This window comes from Drosophila nasuta, chromosome 3 (assembly GCF_023558535.2).
Source record: "Drosophila nasuta strain 15112-1781.00 chromosome 3, ASM2355853v1, whole genome shotgun sequence".
NCBI lineage: Eukaryota > Metazoa > Arthropoda > Insecta > Diptera > Drosophilidae > Drosophila > Drosophila nasuta.
The window spans coordinates 5624781-5641034 of record NC_083457.1 but is presented as its reverse complement, the minus strand read 5'-3'; the positions used below and the strand labels follow the sequence as shown (position 1 = coordinate 5641034).

Sequence of the window (16254 nt, the reverse complement as noted above, 5' to 3'; positions counted from 1 at the left end):
TACAAACCAAGCATTATTGCAAAGAGAGCAGTATTCAGGGATTGTGAGAGAAAAAGAGAGAGCGAATAAGAGCCATACTTAATGGTGACGATCGGGCAAGTTTTTTTCTTTGCCTTTAAGGTTGCGAGGGTTGGCTTCATGTTTCCCCTTAGCACAATATAATATTCTATTTTAAAATAATAAATAAACAATTTACTAGAAATATTACAAAAATATTAATCTAAAATATACTAAATATTGCAAATAATAGTAATTAATAATAATAAAAAATTCCAATAATAAACTATACTTAATAGTATTTCGGGAAAGTAATTGAACTAAGAAAAATATAGATTCATTTATTTAGCACTCATTTGTATACCACATCTAGCACAAACTTGTGGAACGGCCCTCGCCGATTTTTCATAGTGTGCGTAACGATCGCCACAATGCCTCCAACATAAAAAGTCGCCGTAGCAAGACTCGTGCAGCCAGTTGTCATTTTGGCAGCAAATGAAATCGACGTGATATCGCAGAGTTTTTGCAATACATTTTCAATTTGTCATCGCATGTTGTGGAGTGTTTTGTTCTGCAGTGTTGTGTTGTGCAGTGCGTTTAAGTAAATAGGTCTTAATGTCGCAGTGGAAAGTACATTCAAATCGAGTCTGAATCGGCAACAGAAAATATTACATAAAGAAAGCAAATCTAGCAAGTCTAGCGTGTCTTGATTAAATTATCAGCAAAATGAAGAGCGACAGGTAAGTTCGAAATACTGAAGACAAAACAAAAATAATTATTCAAATACAACTCAGCAAAAATACTAAACAGCTGTTTTCTGTTCACCAAGTTTTAGTTTATTTATGCTTTTGTTTTACACATCCATGCATATTGAGTGTTGAGTTGTCTCAACTTTGGACAGGCAAGAGTATAAGCAATCTAAGATCTAGAGTCAAACTTGTTTCCCCTTTCGATCACGATTCCCGACTTCCAATAGGGAATTACATGTGCCTGTTGCCGGGCCTTGAATTTAGATTTTTGATTAAAGCAGTGAATAACATTGATAATGACTCAAATGTGTCGTGAGTTTTGTCTGGCGCAGTGAATACAGAAGTGTACGAATTGAAAGTACTCTCTTCAGAACAATCCAAGTCCAACATTTTGCTGATCATTCATTGTATTTTTCGTGGGGTTTTTTTTTCGTTCGATTTCTTTGTCGTAAATTCAGTAAATTTATATCGCTCTTTGATCAATGATTTGCTTATTATTTATATTTATTGCATGATTTTTTTTGATTTCATCAACAAAATTGTTCCTTTTTTTGGTAGGCATTGGTAATTTTAAAGCTTAATTAGTAATTTGTTGATAAGATAAAATGAATTCCATTGAACTCAGATTAAGAACTACGTTAGTTTGCGTGCTTTATAGTGAGCGTATAAAAAAGTATATTTTAAAATGCAGTTCAGATGACACATTACGCGACGCAAAGTCCCTTAAAATAAACAAACAATGATTGATTTGTGATTGATATAACGGAGAAATGTCAAAGTCACAGTAAGTGAATATTATGCATTTCATTATTGACACTTTGCATTTTTGTAAGCTCAAAACAATTCCGTTTAAGTCACTTTCAGTTTGATTAGAAAGAAGCGCAAACAATTGATTGATTACAATTATGGCGCATGACAAAAAATCGTTGTGAAATTCAAGGCGAACAAAATGTTCAATTTGTTTTTTAATTACCAAAAACAGACAACAGAAAATTACTTTCAATTAATAAATTGTAAATTAATATCAGTACTGTTTGATATGAAAACAAGTAAGAAAGCTACAGTCGAGTGTACTCGACTGTGAGATACCCGCTACCCATTTTGAATAAAAGCAATATATTTTGCGGTATATTTCTCAAAATATACCAAATATACTACTAAAAACCAAAAAAAAATATACCAAATGGTATATTTGGTATATCGATATAGTACCGCATTCAAAATATACCATAGACAGCACAATATACCAGACTGTCGGCCAAAGCAACTAAGACCCCTAGTAAGTAGGCGTTTTTGCCCATACAAAAGTATTTCTTTAATAACTTCGACAATTTTTATCTGATCGCAACCAAATTTTTAGGAATCATAACTACTATAGTAATTATTATATATACCAAAATTCGTAACTCTAGCTTTAAAATTACGCTTGTTATTCGATTTTTTATTTGCGGGGGCGGAAGGGGGCGTGGCAAAAATTTGAAACAAACTTGATCTGCGTGCAAACATAACAAATGTTGTCGAAAAAAAATTATAGCTCTATCTCTTATAGTCTCTGAGATCTAGGTGTTCATACGGACAGACGGACGGACACACAGACGGACAGACACACAGACGGACAGACGGACATGGCTAGATCGTCTCGGCTGTTGAAGCTGATCAAGAATATATATACTTTATAGGGTCGGAGATGCCTCCTTCTGCCTGTTACATACATTTCCTGCCGGCACAAAGTTATAATACCCTTCTACCCTATGGGTAGCGGGTATAATGATTAAACAAATTTGCCAAGTACTATTAATTAGTGCGATAAGCAAGTGGTGTTGACTGCTGTTTTTGATAACCAGCTGAAGGTTTGCTTTAATATCGATTATAAAAGACAAGCAAAACAAAATACAAAATTCCCACGTTAAACAATTGTTTCGTTATCTTATACTCGTACGTAATTAAATTACGTATACGCCACAAGGAACGTCGCTGCCATGGCAACTACAGTAGCAGAGTCGAATCGCGAGGCGCTAATGATGATGAAATCAATGCGTTTATTATTAACAGGCACTGTTTGTTTCTTGTTTCTTGATTGGACCCGGGATGTCGTCTATTTATTGATACCCATTGATTGACTCAATTAGTTTGCGACGGAAAATTCATAAGTCGGCGCGCGCACAAAGTTCGTGTTGATGTTCGTGTTGAGTACGTGTATATCACGATCTTGCTTATCTATCAATTGTCTAATTTATGTGGTCAACACGAAGCGAAACTTGTTCAATTTACACATTCAAAACGATAAGCAAACCGCGTACAACTTTCCCATTTAGATCAATCACGCCGATTATTGATTAAGAGCGAGTGATTCTTCAGTTTTTCCCTCTTCGTTAGAAATTGTGCTATTGCAACTTTTGGTCAGAATTCAGCATTGTTTTGGTACATTGAACCACTTTATCAGCACTTCCTGATGTTGTCGCAGACCTTTATCAATAATACCTTTGCGTCCGATGTTCAAATGGCGTTACTTTTGTTTCTCGTTCAATTGTTGCTTTTGCTATTATATGCAACTCACGATTATTTGAGTTTAGTGTGTTCAATACTGAGTTGGCTTTTCAAGGTTATCGATACCCAAAATCATGTCAAAAAGAAATTCACAAAATCAGTAATCTATACTAGAAAGTTCATAATAATTGTATTGCTACATTTTCATTACGTATCAGCGTTATCTGTGATCTGTTGGCTCCCGCTAACATGCGCTTGTTATTGTTATTGTTATTGCAAAATAACACGACTTAATATACATACAATCGAGCTAAAAATACTCGTGATAGACCTATTGCCAAATTTACCCCCTCATACGCATTTCCTTATCAACAATCATGGGCACTCATAAATATTGTAGGACTACCCGTGAAGCAAGGTGAAATCGGTCACCTTTAGCCTTGACAACCAAAAGTGTGAACAATTTTGCAGCTGTTCATCACATGCAAATAACAACAATGCATTTGACCAAAAAGTCGCAATAACTTTATAATAATCATGTTCGCAAACCAAAATAATTACAAGCCAAAATAAAGCACAAATAAAACACAAACACAATCGCAAAATCAAAACCGAAAACTGAAAACAAAAAAAGGTGACAGACAATTAGGCAAATTAAATAAAAACGTGTGCAAATAAATACGAATGTTATAATAAAACAAACGACGAAACAATTGTTGCTGACTATTGTTGTTGTTTTTTTTAGCGCCGCTAGACAGACCATTGATATTGTTTCTTATCGCTCGAAAATCAAAAACAATAACAAAAGCGTAGCGGTTTTAGGCATATGACGTATACGTAGTGTACGCCGGCTGCGCATGGTTGATTCTCCGATTCCCGCTAACTGCAGCCGCATTGTATCGAGTTAATGAGTCAACCCAAACAAACTGAGAGTAATTGCAGCGTTTAACGGTTCATTTGCAATAACTGCAGTAATTAACAATTGCAAATGTATTCTACAACTAGACAGGAGAATCCATTTAAATGGCCTTTGGCGTTGTAAAGGGTAAAGGTTTAATCGCTTGCACAATGCTCAAGTGCCCATGAAACTGGCCGCAAACTGGCAACTGGCAACACTCGATTTGCAGTTGAATGGCATTCAAACAAGTTTATGCATTATTTAGCTTAACAAACTGAACTGACCCTTAAATAACTGGCTCGGTTAATCTCACTTTTTAACAGAATATATAACTAATTAAATTCTTATCAATATTCCAAATGAATTCCGCACTTCTGTTATGTCCTTTTTAAATTGAGTTTTAATTAAATGTTTGTCCTTCCCGGAAGATGTTTCGCAATTGACATTTTGATTTACTTGATGTACTTCATTCTTTATTCGTTAGTCCCCAAATACCTTTACATTTTGTTTTTGAAATTTAAGAATTAAAAATGCAGATAGAAGTAATACTAACTATTGCTTTAAAGTTTGTCGACTTGATTGCAGTGTATCGCGATGAGTAAGCAAACTTGTTTTTCTGTTTCTTAGCAAACCGCAAAATTATTATAAATTATTTTTTAATAGAGAGAAGACATCTATCTACATATATCTGACGTCCTGACGTCATAGTAGTCAATAAGTGCGAGATTCCACACAATACCAACAAATTGAAGTTTCAATTAATCTTGTTCAATTGTTGCTTCTTTTCTTTCGCCCAACAGGGATGAGAAATACAGCAAGTCTGTGCCACAAAAGATGTCGTATTATATGGTGCCAGGTTCGGACTTTCAGTGCAAGCTGCCCTTGTCACAGCATTGTGGCCGTAAGCTGTCGACCATCGATGAGCAGGACCACGATGCGGCCAATCGCAGGGGCAAAATAAACCAGGTAAGAACCAGTATCTAAGTTCAAGTTGTACACATATTTGTTTGGTATGCCATAAATCAAATCCTGTTTTCGATGCATGCTTTTCGCTCTCTCAGTTATGATACCCACTTTTTCTCTCTCTCTCTCTCTGTTATTTAATCTCTTTCCTGCTGATTTGCTCTCGGAGCAGCTTTCGAGCTTTGGCCAAAGCTCTGCAAAGAGCTTAAGAGCGAGCTCTTGCCCACGATGTTTCTCTTTTATAGCAACTTTCCATAGCTGCCCTTGAAATTGAACTGCACTTCCGTTTGGCTGCAGCCTTTGGGAACCCGTAGCCTTGACCAATGTCAGTATTGAACCTAGGGGACTTCAGCCTTCTCTGACGCTTTCAGTAAAGTACAGTCGTGGTAAAAGAACTCTGGCTATCGAGGCATTATAATTTGCTTTCAAATCGGACCGTGTGTCATATGCTTTAATCGTGACGACAACACTGCAATTTATCTGACCACAAATCATTTAGCGATATTTGAACATTTAAATTGACAGCTGTCAGCTATCATAAACATGATTTATCAGGTTATTGAAAGGATAGAAACTAGTTGTATAAGCCCTCTACTCTATGTATTCAAAGAATCCCCTGGGAAGTGCTAAAAATTTTGAAAAGAACAAATTTTGATTTATTTATGATAGGCGTAAATTAATTAGTGATTTACAACTTCAGCAATATCAGTGCTGATTCAAAACATTTCAAGTCTAGACGCTAGAAACCCCACAAATATTCTGAAGGACAAAATAATGATAAGATACGTAATTGAACTTTCTTCAAACGATTAGAACAGCAACATAGCATGCAGCACATGTGACAATGATGATTACACTGACAGCGAGTCGGAATTGAGAAAAATAGAATTCGATGCCATGGGTAACGCAATCACTCGCCTGACGTCATGCGATTCAGAAATTGAGTGTCCAGGCTGAAAGTGGGTATCGAATTGAGCCTGGCGTAGATCGTTTATTGCTATTACCTCAAATAATCAAGAGGGTCATTCGCTGTTAGTTGCATCAAATGCTTGAACACGCCAACTGTAGCCAATTGCAAAATGTCGCAACTTCAATTAATGCCAATTGATGCAACAAACTAGTTTCTCCATTTCCTTTGTCTTTCTCAAAATGTAACTTACATATATTGTAGTATATACATTTCAATGACAATTGATATTTAATCCCTTCTTATGCCTTTGCCTTTGCAGATTCTGGCCACGTGTGCGGTGCTGCTGCTCTCTGCCGCATGTGGCATGCCCATTGGCTACTCAGCCGTGCTGCTGCCTCAACTCTCAGACAATTCCACAGATATTCCCATAGGTCAGAGCTCAGGCTCTTGGATTGGTGAGTGGCCCACTACTTCTAAGATATGAACTCGTTTCCTAAATCCTTGTCTTCTCACAGCAAGCATACACAGTTTGGCCACTCCGTTTGGTTCACTAATGTCTGGACCCTTGGCTGACTATTTGGGACGCAGGAAGACGCTTCTCGTGTCTGTGATTCCCCTCTGCCTGGGCTGGAGCTCAATGGCCATATCGCAGTCGGTGAAGGCTTTGATATTTGCGCGTTTCCTCTGTGGCTTTGCCACCGGCATACTCGGCGGACCCGGCCAGGTAATGTGTGCTCCTGGGCCATGGCCAGGCGAAAAGTTCATTCACACACAAGTGCTTAAACTATTATTCGTTCAACTGACCCATTAACCAGATTATAAAATAAGTACGGCCTTGAACCTCTGCTTAATATTGGAATACGTAAGCGATTATCAAGTTGTCAGTCAGTCAGTCAGTGAATGGGGCATGCCACATGCGGCAGTTGGCTGTCAATTGCTCACTTAATGCTATTGTGCCGACATCTGATGCTTTGCATTGTGCCTATGATAATCCGCCTGCCATAAAGTGAGCAGCATGTTTATTTATTTATCTTATGGATATGCCCATGACTTATCAAGCGGCCAAAATGATAAAGCGAAAGCGGCGACAGCAACGTCATCTTTCTGGACAGTGCATTTGCATTAGCAAACGCCTTTCCGCACATTAAGTTCCGGATTCTTGACCTTAGTCTATAATAAGTTTGTTTTCATTTGACTGTCGCTTGTTGTTGCTGGGGGTGCGGAGCGAATCTCTTTCTGTTTCTTCTTCCTTTCTCTCTCACTTTCATTCTGAAAACGTCTTTTGATGCACGTCGTCAGGCGGCAGCTGGCATTTCACAGCTGGCAACTTGTTGCGCGTGTGTCTCGTACTACAAATTTCATTAATACTCGCAGTTGCCGTGGCAGCGCAAAGATTTATGGTGTTATGATTTTTGCTCAGCATTTGCTGATGACAAAGATTAAGATTAAGCTGCTGGGGCTGTGACTGGGGCTGATGCTTTTGTGACCCTGTTTTCCATTCAATTTGATCAAATTGTTTGTTTATACACACTAGTCATCCGGATCATTTAGTCAGCCGGTGTGTGCCTAAAGATTAAGGGAAAGTTGACGACGTGTCGGCGGCAATTCTAGAACTTGTGCGAGGTCAAGGTTTGTTGTCTAGTTCATGACATTGCGAATAATATAGAGCCTAAATAGTTCTGGTTGTTGTTCTCCGATGTTCTTCTCTTAAGACGCAGTTAAATAATAGAGTGAGGAATGCTCAAAGACTTTTATGAATTGTTATTGTTTATACTCGAAATATTTGATTAGAAAAGTAGTGAGAAAAATTAATGTACGTTATTTTTTTTTATTAATATTAATATCTTAATTGTACTCATCGGCGTTGAGGATAAATTAAAAGAGTGTATTGAGAAAATATTTTATGAAAGTCGATATTGGCAATTAGATTGGTTTTTAAGTAGAGCACAGTTTCCCACGATTAAGTTTACGCTGATGTCGATGTATATCAAATATATAGTTAGAAAAACGTTTATGACTATATCAACTATTAAAAGCTTCACTTTCTTAACTTATTCACTATGCTAGAACTAATTTCAGTGGCAATAATTGTTGGCTAAGGAAATAATAGTTTGTTTAAGATAGTTATTGTTTTTGATTGCGGAATTCCAAATCAGATTAGAGCGAATCCAACATCAATTCTCATCAAACTCTGTTCACCTTTGCATTTGTATAATTTTTTTGATATACATAAACTCACCTACAAATTCCCGATCTCTTGTCTTCAGGTATACATAGCCGAAACAGCGGAACCCAATTTGCGCAGTCTGCTGATTGGCGCTCCATATGTGGCTTATTCCAGTGGCATTCTGCTTGTCTACTACTTGGGATCCCTGCTCGATTGGCGCAGTGTGGCCTGGTGTGCTAACATATTGCCCACCCTCGCCGTGATTGCCATATTCTGCATACCGGAGACACCGGCTTGGCTGCTGCGGAATGGACACGACTCGCGTGCCTTGAAGGCATTGACGTTTCTGAGGGGCAGTGAGATTGGTGCTCAAAAGGAACTCAACGATATGAGGCAGCGTCTGGAGAAGGAGCGAGCCACGATGAAGTCGAATGAGAACATCTTGACGCTGTGCTGTCAACGGGTGGCGCTTAAGCCGCTGTTTATTGTGATTTGCTTTTCACTTCTGCAGATGTTTTCCGGCACCTTCATTGTGATCTTTTACGCCATTGACATTGTGTCGGAGTTTGGAACCGGCTTCGATACGAAGCAGGCTGCAATTTGGACAGCGGCAGTTCGTGTTCTCTGCTGCATGCTCTTCTGTAGCATTTTGATCTTTGTGCGTCGACGTCTCATCATGATCATCTCGGGTATTGGATCTGGATTGTTCTGCTTGGCATTGAGTGTGTTTATGTATATACGAGTTGGTGAACCTAAAATGTCCTACGATGTCCTTGTTGCTGGCGGATGCCTTCTGGGATATATTGTGTTTAATACGGCGCTGATGGTAATGCCTGGCATAATGATTGGAGAGCTGTTCCCTGCTCGTATTCGAGGTCGCACAGCTGGCGGCGTCTTTGCTTCGATGAACGTTGCTCTATTTCTGTTTGCCAAGTTCTTTCCTACACTCCAAGCGATGCTAAAGATGAGAGGCGTCTTTGTGGTCTTTGCTGTATCCAGTTTCCTGCTGACTATATTCATGATTCTCTTTCAACCGGAGACAAAGGGGCGCAGTCTGGAGCACATTGAGGATTATTTCAATGGTGACAATTGGCTCTGGTTCAGTCGCGATCGTGGCTATAAGACAGTCAAACTGATGCCTCTGGATCAAGTTAAATATGAAAATCAAGCTTTAAATCAAAAAGCAGAGCATGCGTAACGGGCAGTATACAAGAATTCTCAAATATAATCAGTCTATACAGGGCGCTTAAGATTCCATAGTTTTTAGTTAGTAATATGTGTAGCTTGTAATAACGCTGGAGTACCTCGTAGTTGTAATCCAAGTGTCCTTCCAGTGTTCCTTAGACATTTTTATACAAAACTCTATCAAAACAGAAACAAAACTACATCCACTCAATTTCTGTAAATCAAAAAAATGTGATTTTTGCAAATATGCATTAGTTTTAATAGTCTCGATATACATATATTCATACTATATGCTATGTTAAAAAAAAACTATGTAAGGAATAAAAAATATTGTATTATCAATCAAAAAACGAAATTTTTATTTTTCTTCTTATATTAAAGTTTTGCTTTTGCAATTGCAACCAACTAAATGGCGATATCCTTATGTTTAATATCGGTTTGCCGCCACATTTTTTACTTAGAATTGTTAAATTCCTTGTTCTTAACCTTTTCACCCATTACGTTAATATTTTAGTATTTATTTACTTTTTTCTTTAATTTTTATTTTTTGAATGTCTCGTTTTATTAGCATTCAAAACAGTGGTCCGTTAATTTTGAAATCTAAAGTACCGCTAAATCTTGAGTGTTGCCAGATTATTTGTTCAGAAAAAAGCTCGTTTTGTGTTATCGGTCAACCGCCACACTTAACTCTGTTATGTTATTGATTCTAAAGTAACCGATGTTACCCCTCAGACTGTTATGTTTAGTTGCTGGGCGCCTAATTCAAATTGATAGCTTTCGAATATCTACAACAACAACATGGTCATTTTTTAATCGAAACAGTTTAATTAGTATTTCATGGATTTTTTTTAAAAAAAAGTGTACTTCTCTAAGAATAGGCATGTTTCTTAAATCATGTCTAGCAATTACAATTTCAGAAGTAAAGTTGACTTTGAAGGTTAATTTTAAATAATATATGCAATTTGCTTTACAAAAAGAAGTAGATCAAACTTATACATAATAACCCATTCTGGTAAAAGTTACAATCTAGTAGTCGAAAATTCTCTGTTTATATCCAATAGGGAATAAAAGAATGGGATTATTTTTTGTTGTTATAGTTTCTATATTCATATAGTTTTCTATATTATATTTAGTGGTGCTTATTTACTAAAAGAATATCCAACATTTGAAATGCGGAAACAAACAGTTTTTATTTATTATAATACTATAAACTTCATAAAATTTGAGTTTGGATGCTACAGTTTTGTTCTCTCATTTTATAAAATCAACATTAGCTTTGTTATATTCCCTATGAATTGTCTAATTGTCTAAATATATGTATATATGTATGTACATATGTACCTGGTACATAAAAGCCAAGCACACTCAACTGTAAGAACTCTTGTGTATATAAACTGAAAACCCCACGCGACATTTAATTTTTAATAGACTTCTCAGCAGGGCTTGAGTTATACAACGAGTACTCTGAAATTAATTCCACTCAGTGTAAATAAAAGCGGTATTTTTTTTTTGTACTCTGTGCCCAGAAATGCTCACAAAAAGTATTTTTTGAAGGGTCGTTGAGTAGAAGGTTAGGCTATAACTGGCTCATTGTACAGCATAAGGAATTACTGTCCGCCAATGTGCATAGTATATTTAATACATATTACTACTCTGTATACCTTCTGCTGTTGGCTGCACAGTGTGCTAATAAATTGTATAATTCCCTTTTTTTTTGTGCTGGCTCGTGCCGAGTATTTTCTTTGTGCATTCTTTGTGGGGCGAGAATAAGTTAAAGGGGCAAAACGACAGGGAATTTTGTTGGTGGGTGGACACTAGCTGGAATGCGGGAAAAAATTGCTGCGGCATACCGGAAACGCTTCAAGTTGCTGAGCTCATTCGTCTCTGCGATTTGTTGGCATTTTAACGCGCTCAAGCACCGACCAACAAGTTAGGTGCGTGTGTGAAATACAGGCTAAAGGATACCCTGCAGTTGAGTAAGGTTAAGCGAAGACTTTCTTAGAGTAAATACATTTAAGTAGGTTATAATCAATTTCATATTATTTATTTATTTACATTTAATTCTATACGTTAGTCGAGTACTCCACAAATGATAAGAAAAAAGAACATGAGGTAGCCTGGCCTGGAATTGTTCAGAGCTGCTCGTCAGCTGAGTGCAAGTGGCTGAGAGGAGAGCAGCGCGAGGATGTTGACTGCTCATGCAATGATAAATGAAGTTTTAGTGGCTTTTGACCCATTTAATAAATTGTTAAAGTTGAAAAATGTGCAAGAATATAGTAAACTTTTATATAGCCTGCGTTTATATGTATGTATGTACATATTTTTCTTGTTGTTGAATTTTGCTGTTGCTACAGTTGTTTGTTGTATTTATTGTTGTTGTTGGAATTAGGGTTAATTTAAAAGTTGCCATTGCGCCGCTTCAGCGCTGCTGCTGCTGTTGCTTGCAACACTGACCCATGGACTGAGAGTGCAAGTTGTATTTGCATTTGTTGCTGTTGTTGTTGTGCCAAGTTGCCATGTTGCAAAGTTTATGCTGCCCCACTTTTTTGCAATGGCAAAAGTTGCGGAATTTTAAATAATTTTGTTAAATTGCATAACGTGCCATGTCGTCCAGCTCATCCTGGCTGCAACTTGCAACCATGCCACTTACTTGCTGTTGGCCTCATCCAAGCTAGGCACAAACTTTAAACTTGGCTGCTTATTAAGTTAGTGGCGTGGCGACAGTTTACAGTTAATGTGATTATATGCCATTAGCAATTGCTGCCCTTTAAATGTAATTCCTCCCTACACACTCCTCCTCAATCTTTTTTTTACCATCTTGTGGTAAAAATATATGCACAATAAATAAGCTTAGGTTGGCATACGGCGCGCAGAGGCCAAGAGGCTCTGCCATTCTTGAGCTATAATAAGCAGCATAAAAAAGGCTTTTTGGCAAGGGTCTATTAGAGCCAGCCAAAGCCCAGAGCCAGAGCCACAGCCACAGCCACAGTCAGAGCCAAAGAGACTGACTACAGCAGATCCTTGTCCAATATACGACTATGCGGTGTGTGTGGGTGTGTGTGTGTGTGTGTATGTTCCATCTAAAGCTATATAAACAATTTTCTATTATGCAAAAATAACAAGCAAAACAACAATAATAACAACTACAATACATTTTTGCATAAGAAAGCTCGACTGAAGTTGAAGTATAGCCAAAGCAGAAGCAACTCTCTTACTCTCTCTCTTCCCTCTGGCCCCACTCTTTGTGCACAGATGTGCGAGGCTGAGAGGCTTTGACGATGCCCTTTAACAATATACACTCGAACTTGAGAAGGCAGCACTAAGCACTAACCTCTAGTTAAGCTCCAATTTTATTCGTGTCCACAGTTTGAGATATATCGCTGTCTTTGTGAGAGAGTGGTCGCAAGGTATTTCCAGTATTTTTAGCAAAATATCGATAATAGCATCATATCGATAATATCGTTATCTACCGATATGATGATTGGTATTTTTTAGATGAGGAAAATAATTAGAAGAGTATTTATATATAGCGATATTTGACTATAATTTTTATGTTGTACGAAAGTTTAAATTCAGGAAATAAGTAAGTACACTATTTGTTTAGTATACAGATTATACATTCTTGAAGCATGGCTTATAGCTTGTTACTAAAATTATGTTAATTCTTTTGGCTTAGCTTTTAAAAGCGTTAAGCAACTTGCGAAAGTCGTGGCGAAAGCGTCTTAGCGCTGAGATGCTTTGCTCGTAATTAGATAATGTCTGACTCTTTTACTGCGTTATATGCAATATGACCACGGCCGCTAACTAACCAGTGAAACCAAAGATACCTCTATGACCGAGTTGATGTGCGCAGTGTAGCAAGAACACACACACACTGAGACACACCCACAGCAAGACGCACCGAGGATATTGCAGAGGCAACATTTGCCAGTGAAGCCAAAAGAAGAGCAGCAGACGGCACTGAGACGGGGCAGCCACAACAGTGTATAATGTTAAGGAGCAGCCAGCGCACACCATTCGTATCCTGCCCCTTCCCTCGCTCGGATCCACGGGCTGCTGCAGCCACAGGATGAAGCAAAAACGCAGTTGTCGCTGGGTAGCGAAAAGTGCTGAGCATAAATAAGACATTTGCGTGTGTAAGCACACAGCAAGAGCAACAATAGCGCAGAGCGAGAACCACAGCAACAACATCGACTTAAAATAACTCTACACGCAACATTGAAATGTGGTGAAGTTGGCAAGGACAACAACAGCAACAAAGGAGAAACAAGGAGAAGGACGAACGCAGGCGCTGCGGGCTGAAAGACAATAATTTCAAACTGCTTTCAAAGCAAAGTCGCCAGCAAAAGTAATGCGAAATGCAAAGTCATCGCACCACCCACACACACATACATACATACATACACATAGCAAGTGGTTGCAGTTGATCCACTCACCCAGCCACCTCCTCTGAACTGCAACAGCGGCAGCTCCACCCCAACGATTGTTGTGATTTTGCATACGCTAGACAAAAGGGTATTCTAATTTGGTCAACCATAATGTGAAATATCTTTTAGTATGGATTAAATCAAAATTAGAAATGACAAAATTGCGATTAACTTTCAACAGCTTTACTTCCCAACAATTCTTAAATTTCAGAAAACATTTGTCGATATTAATCTGACAAAAATGTGTTTTTAAATTTTTTAGCCAACTCATCTGTCTGATTCATTAGGTGTATCCACATAGAAAAAAGTGCTAGTCAGGAACAAATTCTTTAAAAATGATGATATGATATCAACATTGAAATTCTAAATCAAGATCCTACAATATTTCTGGATTACCAATTCTTGAGAATCAACAGTATTTCAACAATTCAACAAAATTGAATCCAGAAGGAAAAATCTTCAATATGAAGAAATCCTTGAATAATTCTTGATTGGATATTAAGATTTGAGACTGTGTTTAACTTACTTATCTGTACATTTGAAAAAATTATTTAAATGATCTTGTTTGATCTTAAAATGGAAATCTTGTTTAAAGAAATTTTTCAAAAACAGAATTCTTCTTTCTATAATAGATTTTTAATATTGAAAAGTTTTCAGTTTGAGCTTTTAATGTAATTTTTCTCTCTTCCTATAAATAGTAATAACTTAAACATTTTAAGCGTAAGAACATAAACGTTTATACAGATGTTTGATGTTTTTTCTCTTTTCATTTGCTGGATTTTCTGTCAGTTTTTAATTATTATTTACGATTTCTAAATAACAATGTGTATTGTTAAAAATGTAGTTTTATTATTATTATTTAAAATAAATTATATAATTCAAAAAGAGTCTAGTGTATCAAAAATGTCGCTAAGCCGCACAATTTGTAGATTGTTGTTATTTTGTTGTTTTGTGTTGCTCTCGAGTAGGGACAGCTCGTGCACATGCATTTATTTAAATTCCTTTTGTCAGTATGTGTTGTTTGTGTGTGCGTGTGTGTGTGTGTTGCCAATGTATTCATTGTCTGTGAAATTGTTGTGCGGCATGCCGGCGCATAATGTCTTTCTTCAGCTTGTGCTCCAGCTCCAGCTCCAGTACTGCTTTGAGTATGGGACTCACGATTTCCCATTCTGACTGCAGTTTGCGGTTTTTAACTTGTGACAGTTTTAAGTGGCTGCCGTTTGTCTCCCACGTTGGATTTCAGCTCGCAGAATATATCCATACATATTACTCTTTCGACTTTCAGCTTCTGAGATTTGCACAAAATTTAACGTTTCTCATTTGTGCTACCCCAATTTAAATTCACCTGCTCACTACAGCTATAGTGATCACATTATTTCAGATTACTTTCATTTTGATTGCATTGGAGGTTCTTAAATGGAGCAGACAAATTAACGTTGTTCAAGTTAAGTTGATGTAAGTCAACGAAAGGATTCCATGATAGAGCAATGTATTCTTCCCTTAAACATAGAAAATATTTAATGCATTTTAATTTCACTATCAAATATGTATAGGTTGATTTGATTCATTATTTAACTTGAGTTATTAAAAACTAAGAAAGCCACAGTTAGGCGTGTTCGATTGTGAGATATTCGCAATCCATTTTCAATAAATGCAAAACAGTGCAGTTTTATTCTAAAAATATACCACAGAATATTCCGAATACATTTTTATACCCGCTACCCATAGGGTAGAAGGGTATTATAACTTTGTGCCGGCAGGAAATGTATGTAACAGGTAGAAGGAGGCATCTCCGACCCTATAAAGTATATATATTCTTGATCAGCGTCAACAGCCGAGACGATATAGCCATGTCCGTCTGTCCGTCTGTCCGTCTGTGTGTCTGTCCGTCCGTCCGTATGAACACCTAGATCTCAGAGACTATAAGAGATAGAGCTATAATTTTTTTTCGACAACATTTGTTATGTTTGCACGCAGATCAAGTTTGTTTCAAATTTTTGCCACGCCCACTTCCGCCCCCGCAAAACAAAAAAATCGAATAACAAGCGTAATTTTAAAGCTAGAGTTCCGAATTTTGGTATATATAATAACTACTATAGTAGTTATGATTTCTGAAAATTTGGTTGCGATCAGATAAAAATTGTCGAAGTTATAAAAGAAATATTTTTGTATGGGCAAAAACGCCTACTTACTAGGGGTCTTAGTTGCTTTGGCTGACAATCTGGTATATTGTGCCGTCTATGGTATATTTTGAATGCGGTACTATGTCGATATACCAAATATACCATTTGGTATATTTTTAGTATTTTTACAGTATATTCGGTATATTTTGAGAAAATACCGCAAATTATATTTATTTTATTCAAAATGGGTAGCGGGTATCTCACAGTCGAGTACACTCGACTGTAGCTTTCTTACTTGTTTGATATGTCGACATTATATTACATTGAAAATATATCATACAGTGCAAA

The 16254-nt window shown here is 37.2% G+C and overlaps 1 protein-coding gene across 1 annotated transcript; it reads left to right on the top strand.

Annotated features, from left to right (window-relative positions):
- Positions 1 to 484: 484 nt before the first annotated feature.
- Positions 485 to 9691, top strand: LOC132791631 (facilitated trehalose transporter Tret1-2 homolog). Its single transcript, XM_060800641.1, has 5 exons — positions 485 to 737; positions 4932 to 5097; positions 6324 to 6459; positions 6520 to 6728; positions 8272 to 9691. Exons 1-5 carry the CDS (start codon positions 724 to 726, stop codon positions 9367 to 9369), a joined length of 1623 nt encoding a protein of 540 aa, XP_060656624.1. The 5' UTR covers positions 485 to 723; the 3' UTR covers positions 9370 to 9691.
- Positions 9692 to 16254: the final 6563 nt, after the last annotated feature.

What these genes read in the sequence shown, in the direction of transcription:
- LOC132791631 (XM_060800641.1), top strand. An exon ending in GCAGGGGCAAAATAAACCAG is followed by an intron (nt 5,098 to 6,323) that starts GTAAGAACCAGT and finishes TTGCCTTTGCAG; the next exon opens with ATTCTGGCCACGTGTGCGGT. An exon ending in TACTCGGCGGACCCGGCCAG is followed by an intron (nt 6,729 to 8,271) that starts GTAATGTGTGCT and finishes TCTTGTCTTCAG; the next exon opens with GTATACATAGCCGAAACAGC.